The sequence below is a fragment of the Rhipicephalus microplus genome, chromosome 9, assembly GCF_043290135.1.
Source record: "Rhipicephalus microplus isolate Deutch F79 chromosome 9, USDA_Rmic, whole genome shotgun sequence".
Taxonomy (NCBI): domain Eukaryota; kingdom Metazoa; phylum Arthropoda; class Arachnida; order Ixodida; family Ixodidae; genus Rhipicephalus; species Rhipicephalus microplus.
The window spans coordinates 85,698,772-85,716,463 of record NC_134708.1 but is presented as its reverse complement, the minus strand read 5'-3'; the positions used below and the strand labels follow the sequence as shown (position 1 = coordinate 85,716,463).

General features: G+C 42.0%; 2 protein-coding genes across 3 annotated transcripts in view; one reads left to right on the top strand and one right to left on the bottom strand.

The window, feature by feature from the left end:
- The window catches only part of LOC142771981 (intraflagellar transport protein 122 homolog), a 78,154-nt gene extending 70,715 nt beyond the window's left edge, over nt 1-7,439 (top strand). The window contains exons 24-27 of one of the 2 annotated variants that reach the window (XM_075874026.1): nt 2,564-2,704; nt 4,392-4,468; nt 5,700-5,870; nt 6,404-7,439. In XM_075874026.1, the coding sequence (XP_075730141.1) occupies nt 2,564-2,704; nt 4,392-4,468; nt 5,700-5,870; nt 6,404-6,493 (479 nt within the window). In that variant the 3' untranslated portion in view covers nt 6,494-7,439. Of the gene's footprint in view, nt 1-2,563; nt 2,705-4,391; nt 4,469-5,699; nt 5,871-6,403 lie in introns of those variants that run through there. The other variant, XM_075874027.1, reaches the window with a different exon arrangement.
- A 1,843-nt stretch (nt 7,440-9,282) lies between these two features.
- The window catches only part of LOC119164709 (UPAR/Ly6 domain-containing protein bou), a 30,576-nt gene continuing 22,166 nt past the window's right edge, over nt 9,283-17,692 (bottom strand). Inside the window, exon 3 of the mRNA XM_075874028.1 lies at nt 9,283-16,418. Within this exon, the coding sequence (XP_075730143.1) occupies nt 16,180-16,418 (239 nt within the window). The 3' untranslated portion in view covers nt 9,283-16,179. The remainder of the gene's footprint in view (nt 16,419-17,692) is intronic.

The window sequence follows — 17,692 nt, the reverse complement described above, 5'->3', positions numbered from 1 at the left end:
TAATCTGCCGTCAGTATATGCGTGCTGCCTGCGGGATATATTGAAACATGCATAAGGCGAATTGCTTTACACATGTTTTCATTTCACTGTGAACTAGGCTTCCGTGTGGAAGCCAAAACGTTTTTTTTCTGTTTTTATTGTTAACTTTTACTTTGGTCGGTGCAGTGCCTCCAGGTTTTTCACCTTCAAAAAAGTATTCAAATGAAATTTGAGAGAACGAAAACATGTAACTAGGGTTAAACATAGTTTGAAAACATTTTGCTCATGCAGTTGTTATTCAGGAGTGATTACACATCATAGCAAGACATAAGTCATTATTTGTTACATTTATCGTATGTCACTTGTTGGACTGTGCCATTCTCTTGTGCGCATTGTGATTGCAGAGTAGACTTGCCAGATGCCACCGAAGTAAGACATAGAAAACCGTCTAAAAACTAGTGGCTATTCAATAATTCTCATTCTTAAAGATATATTTCAATATAATACATCCAAATCTCATTAATTCGAACACGCTTAATTCGAACTTCCGGTTAGTTCGAACTCGCGCTGAGGTCCCGTCAAAGCTATATTTATTCCAACGGGCGAAAACGCCTTTTAGTTCGAACGCGGAAGCACTTGCAATAGTTAATTTGAACATACCGCGCTCCGAAAATGCTCTCAGCACCACGCCCAATCCCACAGCAGCTCCGCGCTCCGAAAATGCTCTCAGCACCATGCCCAATCCCACAGCAGCTCCTCCTACACCTCAACACTGCACGCAAGAAAAAAACAAAAGGAAAGAAAAGGCTGCGGCAGAATGTTTGCTCTCTCTCAAGTGCCGATCTGTGACGCGCCTGCGCCACGCTTCTTCCTTTTCCGTCCCTGCCACGTGGAGACCCTTCTCCTTTCAACGTTGTGCACAAAGAGAGAGAGGAAAAAGAAAGAAAGCTGTGGTGGAGTGTTGGCTCTCTCTCAAGCACTGGTGCCACGCTTGCCCCTTTCCTGTTCCTGCCACATAAACCCTTCTCTTTTCAACGACGCGTGCGAAAAGAGCAAAAAAAAAAGCTGCTGTGGAGTGTTAGTTATCTCTCAAATGCCGATCTGCTTCTCTCTGCATGGAGTTGCCCCTCTTTTCTCGTCATATGCTGCGCGAGTGATTTTAAATGAAAAGAAGAGAAAAGTGAGCCCCGTAACTGTCTCCCAGGGGGAGGACACCTCAACAGTATCTCAAGAGAGATGGGGAGTAAAGGAGGGATTAAAAGGATAGGATTAAAAGATAAAGAGATAGAAAGAGAGGAGGGAGAGAGCGAGGCGCAGGGACAGCGAACGACAGAGAATGACGGAAGTAAGGACGGGATAGGAAAGATGGCGACGTTGCGGCTACGACGCAGAGGGTAGTAGTGGAGACGCAGTCGTTGTCGTCATCTTTAAAGAGTGTCGGCACTGGACATTGCCGCGCCCAACTTCTCTTACTAGGAGATTGCTGAAGCCGGAATAGATATGATTTGCAAGCTGCATGTGAAATTGATTGACTCGCTGCAAGGCAAATGTGTGCAGACGTGCATCACCGATTACTTCAATTGATGACGGATATCCTGTGATTTGTGAATAGATGTAAATCTTCTGAAACTTCCCCCTCGTGTGTTTGCTCAATGCACATACGCCAATGCATGGTGAGCCCTCCGTTCATTTAGCTTTCATTATTTCAAACTTCTTTTAATCGAACAAATTTTCGGGCCCCTTTGAGTTCGAATTATTAATATTCGATGGTAATTAATTATAACATAAAGGTCACTCAGATCAAAAGGGAAGGTAAAAAAATAGTTTTAGTTATATTTAGGGGCGAAGCTCCTTAAGGCGTGGATCTGTCCATCCCTTGTATGTATGCAGTAGTACGTAGCCACTGGTGGCACATACCCACTCTAGAGCGGGCGGGTGTGTGCCACAGGGGATGCGAGATGAGAGATGGTGGTATTTAGAGTATTCACTAGATAGACGCACGGACGGACGAACAGACAGACTAGCAGACGGACGGATGGATAGGCGCGCGGACGGATGGACGCATGGACAGACGGACGGACGCATTAATGGACGGACAGAAGCGAGAACGGACGGACGGAAGCACGGCTGGCGACGCTTCATGATCATTCACTTCGTGGATATGCTGTGATTTTTTTCACTTAAAAATTATGTGTGATTATAAGCGAAAGCATATATTTACTTTTTAACATGGTATGCATTGTAGTCTTCACTCTGTTCATTGCGCCTTTTATAGGGCATGAATAATGTACGCTTTACTTCCACCGCACAGCTACATGAAGTGATTGACAAACATGCCACCAGCAAATGTGAGTGGCAAGTTAACAAAATTTGCTGAAGAAGATGTGCATAATAAAAAAAAGGTGGCAGATAACTTGGGATAAAAGAAGCACGAATTTGCCTATTGAAAACAGAGCTGGCGGCTCTGCTGCGAATATGACGTCGGGCCAGTTCAAAGAAGTGGCTTCAGTGATGCTTACTCATTCTCCGAAGCTCTTTCTGATCTGGTCTTGCGCACATTTGTTCTGACCCACCCCTTATCCAGAGGTCCTACCCCTAGTGGAGTTCACTTTGGCTGAGGGAATCTCGGACGCCGAAGCCTTCGAAATTCTCGAAGGCAAGGCAAGGGTGATGAAGGAGCCGAAGAAAGACAGGCCAAAGTCACCGAGCCAACAGATCATCAGTGGTATGTGCGAGTGATTTACACTGCGCAAGTTTCATTCGTATCGTGTAATTTTCTCAGAAAATAATTCAGTTCTGCCCACGGCCATCAGTGTCCTTTCCACAGGGAATTTGCACAAATGATCTATCCAATAGTCCTTGGGGGGACGATTACAAAGATGCGAGAAGTAGCTATGTTCAAATCAGCACGTGACATTACATTGAGAACATTTTTTTTTCTTTCTTTCTTTTTTAAGATGTGCTGCTCACTTTCAGTGTGGCCATCAGCGCACTGGTGTAATTCTATATCATGTGTAATCCTAGCACAATAGACCATAGCGCAGTGCATGCATGTTGGGGCACCTAGTGGCAAAAGTAGTAAACTGCGCAACTCGTTTTGCTCAGATCAGCCACTGGCCGTAGACATCATGCTCATGATGCAGTGAATGTTTAGCCTATGGCACCATTTGTCGAGAGAAGAGCGAGCGATTTTTTGTCTTCGAAACTCAATAGTGAGTTTTTTGTCACATGCTGCACTACAATTTTTGGCTCGCCTCTTTGCAGGAGCCTTGATTGCCGATTGGCTGTGTATTTTTACCATGTTAAAAGAAGTCTTGCTGGGCCCCTTTGATAGGAACTCGGGACAAACGTGCTTACTCGGGAAAAAAAGACCTTGCAGATATAGCTGCAACTGCACGCTACTGTGATGCCAGTTCCAGTAACATGCTGCTGGGAATTACAGCACTTAATTATTACTGTGGATAATTATATCTTGATGAATGCTGTGGAATAATCAAGTATTAATTAATACTGTGAATGCACTTAGTACTGTGTATGAAAGCACCTAATACCTGTAAATGACAGCACTTAGTTATGTACTGTGCCATGGTACTCTGGCACATTTTGTTCAAAACATTCTTGTACTGCATGACTATATGAGAAAAAACCAGGCACACTCGTATAATGCTGCTGGGCATATGTGTGTGTTAATCAACTTCTTTGCACCAGCAAGCAAATGCAGCATACTTGCATAATGCAGCTTTAGTGAATTTTTCTGCTGTATTCAAACACGACACCGAGCCAGAAGTGTTGTTTACCGCATTACCATATTTACTGGTTTGGGTGTAATAGTAATGTACCAACTATGATATGTAGTATATTATGACAATGCTTCTTGTTAACACAGTGCAGCTTATGCAGAGTATACGTGTTGCTAAACACTTAAAAAAAAGTGTTGCTACTTATACTGCTGGTGTCACACAAAACGTAGTATACAAGCACTGAAGGGCTCAAATTTTATCGTGTCTACTTGTGAATTGAAATAGTTTATTAGTGAGAATGCCGCTGCTGAATTCAAGCGCTCAGAAGAGTCCTATTGGCCCTTTTAATAGTGGTAAAGTGAGCTTTCCTGTGACACAGTTAACCAAACAATTGTTGCTTCAGACATTTCCAGAAACAGTGCATATAAGGACTATGACACTAAGAATGCAGATTCGATCTCCATTCTATAGCATTGAACACAAGTCCCAGTGTGTGCAGCTGGAATTTTGTCTTCACTTGAACAGTGCTGCCTTATATGAATAAGTGCTGCCTTAGTTTGGTTGAATGGGCACTGTAAGGATGTGCTTTTGTGATGTTTAAATAGTGCCTATGGTATTAGTCTGACAAAAATTTAAGGTTGTAATGTACATTATTGATTGATTCCCAAACAGGGTTTGAAACACTTCAAATAAATCATGGTGATGCCGGAGATGAAGACCCTTTTGCTTTCCAGCTCTCCAACTTAGAGGTAAGCTCAGCATATTTAGTGGTGTAGGCTTGTATGCAGGTGCGAGATTCCAGGTGCTAGCATAGAAACCTTTTATCAACAGGTGTGAGAAGGTTGTTATTGGCTTGATACTAGAATGATAATAATTTTTTAAAAGTACTTCAAGTTAAATTTGACATCATGATACAAACATACCTATAATGTTTGTTTTTCTTTCATAGCTTTGCTTATCTACTGTAAGCTCACCCACAAAACAAAAAAACTCTGCAGTGAAGCCAGACTTACGGTTGTTCAGCGATAAAATGATTGATCAGTCAATCAATCAGTTTTATGATTACACCACATGCTAATTACAAAGCATAAAGTATACAAATGATAGTACAAAGTAATAGACAAGGATGGGACCCTCGATTAAGCTACTATTAGCAGCAGATGATGGAAGAGTACATCGCTTCTAAAGCAATATACGTACTGCTGTAAAAGAAAAAGTATACAGAAACACAGATCTAGTAAAGGTGAAAAAAAGGAGATCGTAGACATAGGCATGCACATGGATGGGAGCAGAGGGAGGGGGGGGGGGCTAAGATGGCCTCATAAATTAACATGATAGGCAGAGGGAGGGGGGCTCTGTGACTCTGGGGAGGAAGGTGGCAAAGTAAGCCCCTGAAATTGACATAATAGTATACCTGCCAACTCTTCTGAATTTTTCGTAAAATGTACAAATTTCCATCTCGCTCATGATATTACAGATCTTGCCTGAAACTTTTCGACAAATAGATTATTTCCAATAGAACAAAGCTGAAAGATCTATTGAAAAAGCGCAGCCTCTTATAAAGAGAGGACCTCGTATCCATTTTCCTATTCGCCTGTATTTTACTGGTACACTGTTTAGTGCAATTTCACTTTCGGTTGTATTAATTTCAATTAAGAAAAATTATGCTTTTGTTGTGGCCCATTGAAAGCAATGTGCCATACCACTTGTAGAACAATCGTAGTGCCGTCAGCAAAGTCATTGTATAAAGCTGTGCACTTCAAAATGAAGTTGAACGAAGACGCATCTATTACGCACAAGGTTTATTCATCCAAACATTTGTATATATTAGTTTGTCTTAGCCACTATTCAACACAAACAGCAAAAGAAGGTGTGTACATGTACAAAACACCTCAAAGGTTAAGTCATTGCCCAGGAATGCTCGCCTATTGTTACCTGTAGTGATGCATGTTGGGCGTGTTTCTTTTTTTTTTCCTTTAGGAAGCAGGAGAAGAGGCCGGTGGTGTACCAGTGATTCTGGATCGTGAAGGGCTGGCCATGCTGGGACCCCGCGATGTCGTCATCTGCCAGCAGCCTGAACCCTTGCGCTGCCGCTTCTACAGAAATGTCGTGCCGGATGTGGTGGTGGTGTCGTGTCCAAGTTGTGCCAAGGTGAAAGGTTCTTGTATTCCACCACACCCAACTGATACTTTGCCAAATAAGTTTAGGGACATGCCTAATAACACTCAAACCTCATTATAACAAAGTTGCATATTATACAAAAATAAGTTCTTTATACCCAAAAATTTATTATAAAGGTCTATTCTTAATACTGTATCTATTAGAAGACCATTTTTCATTTACTTTGTTACAACCAGTATTTCATTATAACCAGGTTTGTTATATCGAGGTTTGAGTGTATATTGCACTGTGGTAGAGATGCAGCAAATGCACTCTGGTAGAGATGGGCTGTCTGTGAACAGTCATCGTTTCTTCGCATCGCAAATTAGCGGTGCTTCACGCTTAATGCGCTCCTAACATCATCTGAATTAACCAGGTTGGGGAATAATATGACTGAATTAATGAAAGTTTGATGCCACTAAGTAGTACATTTGCTTGCTGGGACTAAAGGAAACGTCAGAATGACTCGGTTTTCCGAATCAACGACTGTCAAATTAACTAGTTTTACTGTGTCCTCTTTGCAGGTGTTTCACGGCGATGATTTTGAGATGCACACCCTTCAAACCAATGCCTGTCCATTCTGCAGGACCAAGCTTGAGGATGCAGGTGCCTAGAGTTTTGGTAGGGCTGTTTAGGCAAGTATCGATAGAGTCATCATGGACTTGTTTCTAAGGCAGTTCATTGCTGAATGTGAGGTCATGGGTTGAATACCCAGTCACGTATTCACGTTTTCGTGGTTGGCAAGGTACCCAGAAAGTGCAGCCAAGCGACCGATGGCGAGCCCCTGCTAGTGATACAGCAGTTTGTTGCTCGTCATTGGTCGAAGTATGTAGGTTAAGCACTTGTAACATTATGTTTTGGCACTCTGCAGTGTGCCTTCGACTCTCTTACTGTTTCTTTCAGCATCGCTACTAAGTTGCCAACATCGGGCACGAGTGGGTGCACCACCATCTCCTATTCATCTTTAAATTGAATTTGTTATGTGAAAGGAGTATATGAAAAAAGCATTTAATAATCTAGCATAAATTCAAAAAATGGAACTGAGACACAAAAAGAAAAAAAAAACAGAGTTCTAGCTGTGGCCATAGCCTAAGTTTGAAGACTACGTTTTAACTAAGAAATCGCACAGTTTTCACTGTTTTTGTAGCATAAGCCACGCTGGCAGAGTTTGAGTAGTTTCGTGTGGCTTATCGAGAGCCTTGTTGCGAATGCCCGAGGAGCTGTGACGTCACACGGTGCACAGCTGGCGCTACGGAGAAGGCCTGGAAGCTCCTGGAGTGACGCGTCACTTGCGGGCTGGCCCGTGACTCGCGTGTGCTTGCTCGCTGGTCCGTACCTTCATCCATCCGCAGCTCACCCTATGTATACCCTGTCATAGCCGAGCTAAGCCACTGCTAATTTTTTTAATTTACCTCTAACTATCACACATATTTATGTGCTTAGCATGTTTCTGAGAGTGTTACTTAATTATTTATATACTTGTTTGCCCGTCTGTTAGTTTGTTTGAATATCTGAGAAGTACTATGAGTAGTTGCCGTGTCAAATAAAGATTTAACTTTATTTTTGCTGTTATTGACAGTGTCAATTATGGACTGTTGCATTCCCAACTTTTTTGTGTGTGTGGTAATCAGTTTAGGACAAGCAGGCTCAGATGAACTTACCTTCAAGCATAAAGAACAAAGAACTGGGATTGTGCAAATATTCGAATTTTCATATATTTTTCGTATAGTGGTCACTATTCGATTGGATTCGTACCAGATTTATGCCAATCGAACTCCCTAGGTGACCATGAAATCATTCAATATAGGCAGTTTGAAAAAAGAGATTCTTGCATTTCTATTCAGTTCAAGTGGTCAATATGCCACAGTTACATCCAAAATGGCTACAATGCCTCCCCGCACACTTATCGGGCATTTTGGCGCGTGCCCCAGCTCTCGTAAATACGTTCGGTACCTGCCGTGAACCCTGCTTAGCTACGCAAATTCGCATCTCGTAATGAGTGCCGTTGATACCAGCAAAGTGCGGAATATATTACGACTACCTCGCATAGCGTGTATGGAAACGACGACTGGGGCAGAAAAGCAGACGACTCGTCCAGTTTTCACCAATATGTGTGTGTGCGTAAACAATCGCTAAAACTTCGTCGATACATAGCATTTGCTGCTGCGTAAAGGGAATCCTTCCTAGTAATGTGCAGTGCATCGCCAATTAAGCTGACCCTGTCACTGCATGCCTGGGTGCTTGCTGCACCGTAAGCACGCGTTTGTCATGAAAGTGTTCATGTTGCCCACTTCATTCCTAACTGCACACGGGTGCGGCGATTGTGAGCTGATTACATTAATGAAAGCAGCGCGAGTCTTTGCGATGCACTTAGTGGTCAAGAAGCGGCATGAATAGCAACATGGCGCATTTGTGACGTACGCGTACCACAAACAGCACTGGGGCACATGCACTACTGCACAGTTTGTAGTTGGTGATGCTTATTCATTGAAGATGCTTATAGCTTCATGCGACAACCAAGAGTTGTTGGCGATTGAGCTGTACTGGTGCACTTGCTGACTGCCCCTACCATGCCTCCGTGCATTTGCGCTACTTATCCGTAATCACATTGCCGCACTACGTCGTTGGTACGGCCGCTTCACATTTTTTACATGGATCGCTGCATTTCACTTCGGCATTGCGATAAAGCTGCTTTGCGGGCCCTGCTATTGCCACAAACAGATCGTCTCAGAAAAGAGCTGGTTGAAACCTACGTGGCAGAGCTGGCAGCTTCAATTGATGCGGTTTCGGACCAGAAAGTGTGAAACAAAAATAATAAAATCGAATTCAAGCATCCAGAATTTCACCTGTTTTTATACATTCATGTTTATTGGGCAGATTAGGAACACTTAACTCAAAGGGAGCGCTTCTTGGCCTGTCACATGAGTTGGCCCTCTAGGAACGTTGAAAGAAGTGGAAAGGCTGAGGAAATACTGTCTTTTGCTGCTCTGGCTAAAATGTTGCCGGCCTCGCATCAGTTGCCTGAAATCTCGTAAATCAGTACAAATCAGCCTCTGCGTTGCTTCATTCTTGATGAGACAACTAGAGAACACCACGCCTCGAGCGCTTCATCGACCTAGCCAAAAGAAACACTTTCATGTTACTATCTCATAAGATTATGCTAACAGATCCTCCCGAACTTTTCTGTGTAAATTTTTCTTTAAACTATTGAAAAAATACTGAAGAAATATTAAAAAATTACACTTGATTTGATTCAAACTCAAGCTTCAATACATATTTGCATTTGCTTCACACTTGGAACACCTCTATAGGTGTTCGAGCAATCCCTTCTGCGGCCTTGTAAAGCACTTTGTCCCATCTTGTTTCGTTGTCTCTGTAGTTAAAAACGTAGTTGAGGCTTGGGAAGTAGCCGAAAATGTCTTTATTCGTATAATTGGCACATGCTCATGGGAAAGTACAACATCGGAGAAGAAAGAACAGGACAACCAGAACTGGTGCCGGAGGCATACTACATTCAACAAATATACACGCGTGAAAACTGCACGCAGCTGCATTGAGTATTCTCAGATACTTCATAAATGCTCAGTCACAAACGGCTTCACAGCAAACCACGACGTAAAAAACAGTTCTTGGCTATAACGGTAACTGTTAACACTGCTGCATAAAATTTAAAGGTAAAAAAAGTAACAGGGTGGGGTTGTGCTTTTCAATGTAACAAATGATGTTTATGTACAATGGCACTTGCACAAACTGTACTTGCTTGAATTGTGCCATGTCATATGCAAACAGGTAAACCACTGTTTGGTGCTACAAGCAAACCTGCTATAGAATATTTTGCTAGTATGTAAGGCTTTTGGTTCATTGCAACAGTCATCCCCTTGGCTCGAGTAGAACAGCATAGGCTTATGTGGAGGAAACCGAAATTGCTAAGTTATTCAAGACTGGAGAGAGCATGTTATTTCGAAACCTATTTATAATTATGTTGGCATGGGACAGTCGAGACAATAAGATGAGCATTAACACTTTTCTGTGTTTGCTCTTACGTCACTCTATTCCTTGAAGGTTCAAGTTTATTTATTATTAGATTACTTTTATAGAAATGTATTGCCCTTATTGGTTTGACGACTTTCTATGAACCCTCAAGCAATACTTTTTTTCAAACACATAGATTATGCAAATGCACTGTAAGTTGCAGCTGAAGGGAATAGTGCACCCATAGAAACCATTGAGGAAGCTGATTTATAGTTTCTTAAATTTTCGATTGTTGAAGTGTTATACTTAAACTCGTGCATATTTTCCAAGGCCCACCAAGTTGTTATACACATGGTGTGACCAGTCGTTTACCACAAAACAAAGGTGCCAACAAAGCACATTGTTCTCGCCAAAGGAACAAGAAAAACGTAAAAAAAAAATATGTGTGCACACATGCACCATAACTCACTGCATCAAAACTTCAACTGCAGGTAGCAGTCACATATCAATGCTGTTTCCTCATTGTAGTGATACTACTGAACAGTTCTGTATGTGATTTCTTTTGTGAGGACGCCCTAACATGTACTGTTTGTCGTTGGAGTTGCATTTTCTTCGCTCTACAGTCTACAATAATTTTATGTTCATCTCTGCCGCCTTTTCATCCGAATAATTTGGTTGGATAGCTGTGAAATTTAAAAATTGCTTTTATTCTATGCACTATAGTTGCATTTATTTTTTGCTAAGAACTACCACTCCAGGTACTGACACAATGCAAACTGTTGAGATTAGTAGACTGGAAGATTCATTGTGAAGTGGCCACTATGCTGGAAGAGTTCTCACGTGCTTGAGCAATTGGTCTGATTCTTAATGCCGTCGAGGGGAGTGATTAGGTTCCTTCAGTATCAAAATGTCAGGTTGGTTTGCTGCAGTACTAATATGGTCAAGGGAGTATTGATGATTTTTTCACATTGCGATTTTTCAGGGCCTGTTGCATGCATAGTCATTTTTTTCTTATTACTTATTTTCTTATTACATTACTTGGTTGTTAATTTATTCTGGTGTTTTTTTAAAGAGCCTAGCGATAAACTTTGTGTATTCATAAACTACATGAAGAAGGCGAGGCTGAGGAAATAGCATCCCTGCCTTTCACATGTAAGATGCTGTCGCCAGCACTTTGTGGTTGCAACAAGTCATACATAAATGCAGTTCAGTTTCTGCACTGCCTCATTCTTGATAAGACAATTACAAAATACCGCTCCACCTGAACTTCATCTGCCTGGCCAAAAGAAACACTTTCATGTTGCCATCTTCTAAGATTATGCTCAGAAATCCTCTCCGACTTTTTTTCTGCAATTTCACTTTGAAGTATTCTAAAAATATTCTAGAAATAATGCACAAACATTCGAAAAATATTGTATTTTGTTTGCTCTCATACTTCAATATTCGAATTCGCTTCACATCCAGAACTTTGGTATTCGCACAGCTCTAGTTATAACTAATCAAGATGACTGAACAATTTTGCTGTAAGGTAAGTTGTGGGTAGTTGGGAGGTTACCAGAAAAATTCCTTGCAGTCATTTCATACTCAGCTAATGCCAAATCGGTAAGTGTCATAGACGCTGCAATTTCAGAGTAAACAGTTCTAGGTTGAAAACATTTATCTCGAGAATCAATGAGGATTCTTATATGGTCATAAACAATGCAATCAGTGCTCATAATTTGCACAGTGAGCGTGTCGAGAAATTTCGTGATCTGCATCTGTTGCGACACATTTTGTGCTTTCTTGATCTATTGTTACTCGGCATTGTTTGGCTACTGCCAAACTGTTGGGCACAGTACCTTTATTAAGTGCATAGGTGCGACCCTCTTTTATGGCAACCTCCAACTTTCTATTTGGCTGTCTGTGTTGGGGCTCCCAGGTCATTTGTTTTTTAGTACTGACATGTGTTGAGTACTCCAAATGTCTGTATTGATATATGTTGTTGTACTTGATGACAACCTGTATCAGCACTGCTGCATTGAAATTTTGGATGTACCATCATGCAGAAAGTTAATTAAAGCTCTAGTCCTTGTAAAGCTGTGCTGTTGATAGCCCCATTTCTTCATCATGTTGCCCTTGGAATAAAGCGTGAATCTTTTCAGAAGAATATGTATGTCATTTTTTTTAGATCATATTCTGACTGCTAGCTGTGTTATATAAACATTAGCAGGCACATCAGTTTCATTTGTAATGCAAAGCATAGTAGCGTGTGCTCTTTGCAGATGTATAAAGTGCAGATGTACGCGTGAGTCCGTATTCATTTTGATATGCTGCACACCAGTGTCATTAACTCTTTGTGTGACATTGTCCAACAATTTCATTTTGGCTTGTACATATGTAGCTTCATATACTATACGGGTTGTCTCCCTACGCTTTTGTGAAACTTTTAAAACAAGAAATGTAGCAACAGAGAAAGTCAGAAACGAACTGCTAATACATATTGCAACAATAACATTGAATCACTTGTAAAGAAATATAAAAACACTAGCAGTTTTCTGAATAAAAAAAAATTCACCTAGACAAGGTTTCATTTTGCATGAAGAAGCTGTAACACATTCACAATGGTAAAAAAATAAGTAGCATGCATCAGTATAGACGATGTACCATGCAAAACAGGAATTTCTTGCGCATGCAACAGTGTTTACTTTAAACAGAGGGTTCAGCTACTACAAGTTATTGTAGCTGCTCTCGTAAAAGATTTATTGGTAGTCAAAATAAAGCAAAAGGATTGTTTGTGAATGGCCCATTTTACTTCAATGGATTAAGTCATCCACGACAACAGCAGTATGGAATAAATTCTTTTAGGTCACCTCTGTAAGATGCTTGTCTACGAGGGGAGCTTAACTTATGTAAATAACTTTTTTTGGCCATATACATAAAAACTGTAGGCAGTGGTCATAAAAATTAAATTGCTAATAAGTGATGTGCACCTTATGGGCTTTGTGAGAAGTAGAAGTAATCATACTGGCTTTTTTTTTTTTTTGCAATCATAACCTCCAAAACACAAAAAAGGCTGTCGAAGTGTCCTTTAAATCAAGGTGCAACATGCACCAAAGTTGCGAACATACTTTGAAACACTGCAGGTGGGGCTACTATTCCCAAATTTTCGCTATTAGCTGCAGTGGCTGAGAAAGCTGTAATCCTACCATCAGCACAACCAGAGATGGTTGAATGCATCAGCTGGCTTTTCTACTACATAAATGTACGAAAAAAAACATGCTGTAATTCAGTGATTGTGAAAAAAGGCCTCCCTACACCTGCCTATTTTTTTTCTTACTTTTCTATATGTGTGCCAAACATAAAGTTAATTTGACCTGAAACAAGAAACATGATTATGGCAGACACAAGCTGTCTACCGTCCTGTGCGATGAAAATGCAATTAAGGGCATAAAATGCTCAAGATGACCGTTCTGTGAGCAGTACCACTTATACAGGAGCTTCATTATGCAATTCGTTATTGAAATCTATTAAGGGGCCTGCGACGCTTTTTCACCTGCATTCTGCACCGCTAGAGTTCAAGTAGGACTGAGTACTGCGGTGAATGCAAAAAGAATGATAAAAATCGCTACACCTGATAAGGAAAGTTATAGACCAACTTTAAAAGCGCAGCAGACGATGAGAAAAAAGGTTCTCTTTACAATTTCACTCTCCCACTGACATCAAAAGCTGGTTCAAACAACCGCACCCCTCTTACAGATACGAACCGGACAACTCGCCTCATGGTGGTCGTTGTGCAGCACTCCTAGCATCATTTTGAAATTGTGTTCACATTTTCATATTTGAAGGCAATCCCCTTGTATTTCGGGAAGTATAAAAAGCACTTTTGGAATTTTTGGTGAACTATGGTGTGGCCTATCAGGGACCATATGAGTATTACGTGTGGCTTGTCACGTCTCACCAATGAAAACGTACGACCTGTGTTGGCGCTCCCCCGTGCATCACTTCCAATCACAAAAATGGCCAGTGAGTGTTGCTCTAGTCCAAGAACAGTGTGCTTTTTTCATAGAAATGGTAATATAACAGCTTTGTGTCTGGCATCGCCACTCCGACAATGATATTGGTGCATTCCACAATTCGAGAAGAAACGATGAACGCAACATGCTTAATTTGGCCCCTTTAAGGATACGCACATAAAATACAAATACATAGCGCAGCAGTACAAACCAGCACTTATTTCCTTAGTTTTTGGTTGTTTTTTTAGCGTACTGTAAATTTTCATTATGTATGCCTACAGACACACATGGTTATGTATACTTTTTCATTATGCAACTTGTAAAAGTGAGTGCTCGGCACCACATGGCACATTCTTGAGGATCAAAAGCATGGCCAAAGAAGGCATATGAAAGTGGGCTCTGTACTTTGCACACTACAGGCTATTTGACAGTGCAGTACATTCAAAGAAGTAAGAGTTTCTTTTAAACAACAAGGTATCCACCTATATAAATATCCATATTCACAACAGGGAGCAATCATCTTTATCACTTGGCTTGGAAGTACAATGAAAAAACCTTGGACGACAATAGCCATAGCCTCCTGCACACATTAGCAACAGGTGATACCGAAAGCTAGCAGCCACCTAAAAATGGTGCCATTTTCCGAAAGTCAAATTTTTTGAAGTCGGGGTACTGAGCTGTACTCCTGCATATTTTATGCATGAACGTATGGGCACCAGCAGCACAGGGTCTCGATATCAGGGCTACATTTCCTGAGAACATTGTGCAGATGCACTAGGCAGGCATCATCGAGAAACACAGAAGGCTCCACTGAAGCTCAACAGGCAACCTATGCATCCATGTTGAACGAGGAGGTGGCTATGCAAGGCAGTTCGTTTAGTACGAGCGAATGGCCGACTAGCATTTGAAATTTTTGCTTGCTACCAGGTACAAGTGTAAGCAGCATTGTTTGTTTCTAGTGCGGGTGCCGCAGACACTGACTTTCACCATGGTGATCTAATTGTTAACATCTGTGGGTTCACAAACTTCTACTTCAAGTGAAGCTGCTACGTGCTTCATTCATTGGCAAGTCATGAGAATGGTGAGATACACTCTTTCGAATTGGCCTTTATGGGCTTGCGTTTTTGTACCTGCTTATAGCCCTGAATTTTTCATGAAGTGTACAAGTTTGGGCTCGTATTGTGGTTCTACAAACACTGCACCAAGTTCTGTGAAACACGGGCTGTGTTCACGAAAAATGTTTCGTTCGAATTGTTCTGGTAGCAAAAAGATGCAATGGGGTACTTCTGTAAAGCAAGTTCATTTAGACAAATGTCCAAAGCCTTTGAAATCAACGACAGCAAAGTCCTTGAACAAGTTACTGTGATCCGGGAGCAGCCTGTTTCTTGCACAAAAATCTGAGCTGTTACAAGTTCACTGCTCGTGCGCCGAATATTGTTCATAATACATGAATTTGTCCGTTCAGAAGTGTGCATTCTGCTCAAAATTGAAAGAAGGAAGAGTATTCAGCTGATAGAAACACCGCCAGAATTTTTCTTCATGAGGACATGGGGTCTGACCCTATTCGTATGTGCATGTGTTTTGTTGTGTACAGGCATATATACAAAAAAATTGTGAATATTTAAGGATGGTTAGTGTACTCAAATGTCCCCAGTGGCCACACCACCCTAGACGTTTAGTTCTGTTCTTGACGAACTGTCTACAAATGGACACAGCTTTAGAAGTCCAGATGCACACGAACCTACCCAATGGGCGTGGGTAGGTTCACGTGCATCTTTCGGTGGCTCATAGGACTTCGATGGCTTATATGACTTCTTAAATATCCAGCTATAGCCTATTCAAACATTGCTGAACTCCAACTGAAAAAAAAAAAGAAATTTTGACTTTAAGTGCAAAATATTTCCGGTTTTTTGATAATCCAGCTATATACGCTATAAGTCAGCTGAAAGTCAATTAACATCAAGCTTGTATGAGGCCAAATTTCAGCGTGGAAATCTACCAAATCCAACTGGACATTCATCCATGCATGAGTTATTCAAGTGCAAGTCTTTCCAGCTGGCAATATTTTCTAATCAACAATACTGCTAGAAAATAACTTCTACTATTTTATTTCGCCTGTGCCCTTTACCTTTTTATCAATCTACCTCACTTTCAGAAGCTTAACCGGCAGTCGACCATTCGCTCCCCATTTGGGCCATTCAGTCGCCAAGGCTAAGTGAGTGGTACACAACAGATGCAAGACACTAGGGCGTCGGAGCATGCGGCGCAGGATCGGCTACAGTCTTGTGGGGGGAGTGAACTCGCGCATCTCTCGCTCAGTATATGCAGTCCGGCCATCACGGGGGATACGTCAGCGGCACTTTACTGGAAGAGGCGAGGGCGGCCAATAGGAAATGGAGCAGCAAACTTGCGTAGGCGTGGCCTTGTAGACGGGGCGGCGCTGCGTTGCAGCCGTCGTTGTTGCACGTCAAGATGCAACCGCGCAGGACGTCGTTCCCGTACCGGAAGACGCCGCACGAATTGTCCATAGTCTCCAGGGAGCAGATCCTGATCACCAGCTCGATGTTGGTGTCCACTGGAGAATCGGACAACATTGGAGAAGGCATAAAGTGGCTGTAATGAAAGGACCAGTGCAGCGACGTAGCCACTAAATGACACACATGGTTCGTCCCTCCCCGCCCCCTCTGAATTTTTTTTTCCCCATGGCATACAGAGCGAAAAATGACCACTTTAAAAGGGTTGCCCCCCCCCCCCCCCCCTAAGAAAAATATTCGCACGTTTTAGCAGCATCTGCGTACAGCACACACACTTTGCCCGTGGTGGACTAGTGATTATGGTACTTGACTGTTTACCTGAAGGTCACATAATCTAACCCCTGCTACGGCTGGAGGCCCATATGCTTGATTGATTGTTGAAAGCCCGTGTGCTTTGATTTAGGTGCGTGGTATAGAGATACTGAAGAGGAAAGCGATTTTTCGCGTATTAGTAACGTACAATTTTACAATCCCGACAACAATACTGTTATAACGACAGGACGCTTGGTAAGCGAAAAAAACGCGCTAAAAGAAAGTGAGGGGAGACACCACCTTGAGATCGCGCCAAACACCGTGACAAAGTGGTAGGTTTTCAAGGTGTCTACTGGGTCCTATGTTGCTCGTAGTCGATAAAAATGAAGCGTATTGTCATCTGTGGCTGCTATAGAACTATACGAAGTTTGATAAAATTTCATCGAGCCAATGTCGCGAAAATATGAAGAATACATTGTGAAAACTTTGACGTCATGCGCTGAAATTTTGGCGCAAAACTTAAATGCGAAACTTCAACCTTGATTTTCTTCGCTAATAATGAACTTATGATTGTCAAACATAACATTAGAAATCTCACAGTGCACTCTGCTAATCAAAACTAAGTCAGTGTTCCTCTTTAGTGTCCCTTTAAAGAAACCCATGTGGCTGAAATCTCCTGAGCCGTCCACGACGGCGTCTTTCGTATTGCGGTTTTGGGACCTAGTACTATAATGGTTGATAAGCAGCGTGCATTAACCTCAGCTAATGATTTCGGCCATCTCGGTAGGTTACCGCACGCCACAAGCAAGCAACTAGCGGACGTGAAACTTTTTCAAAAAACCTACATGTCGACCACGACCGTGCAGTATTTCTGTGCTCACCGCACGGTGAATTGGCACTGCGAAAATTCTATTGTGCGGGCGCCCTTGGTTACCGGCACTCGCAAATGCTCGGAGCGATCAGTCCTTGTGAAAGCAGTTATGGCACCTGCCCCAATCCCACGAGAGAGGACTGGGAGGCGGCCCTGCTCAGCTGTCAAGACCTGAAGGCCCAAGAGGCTCTG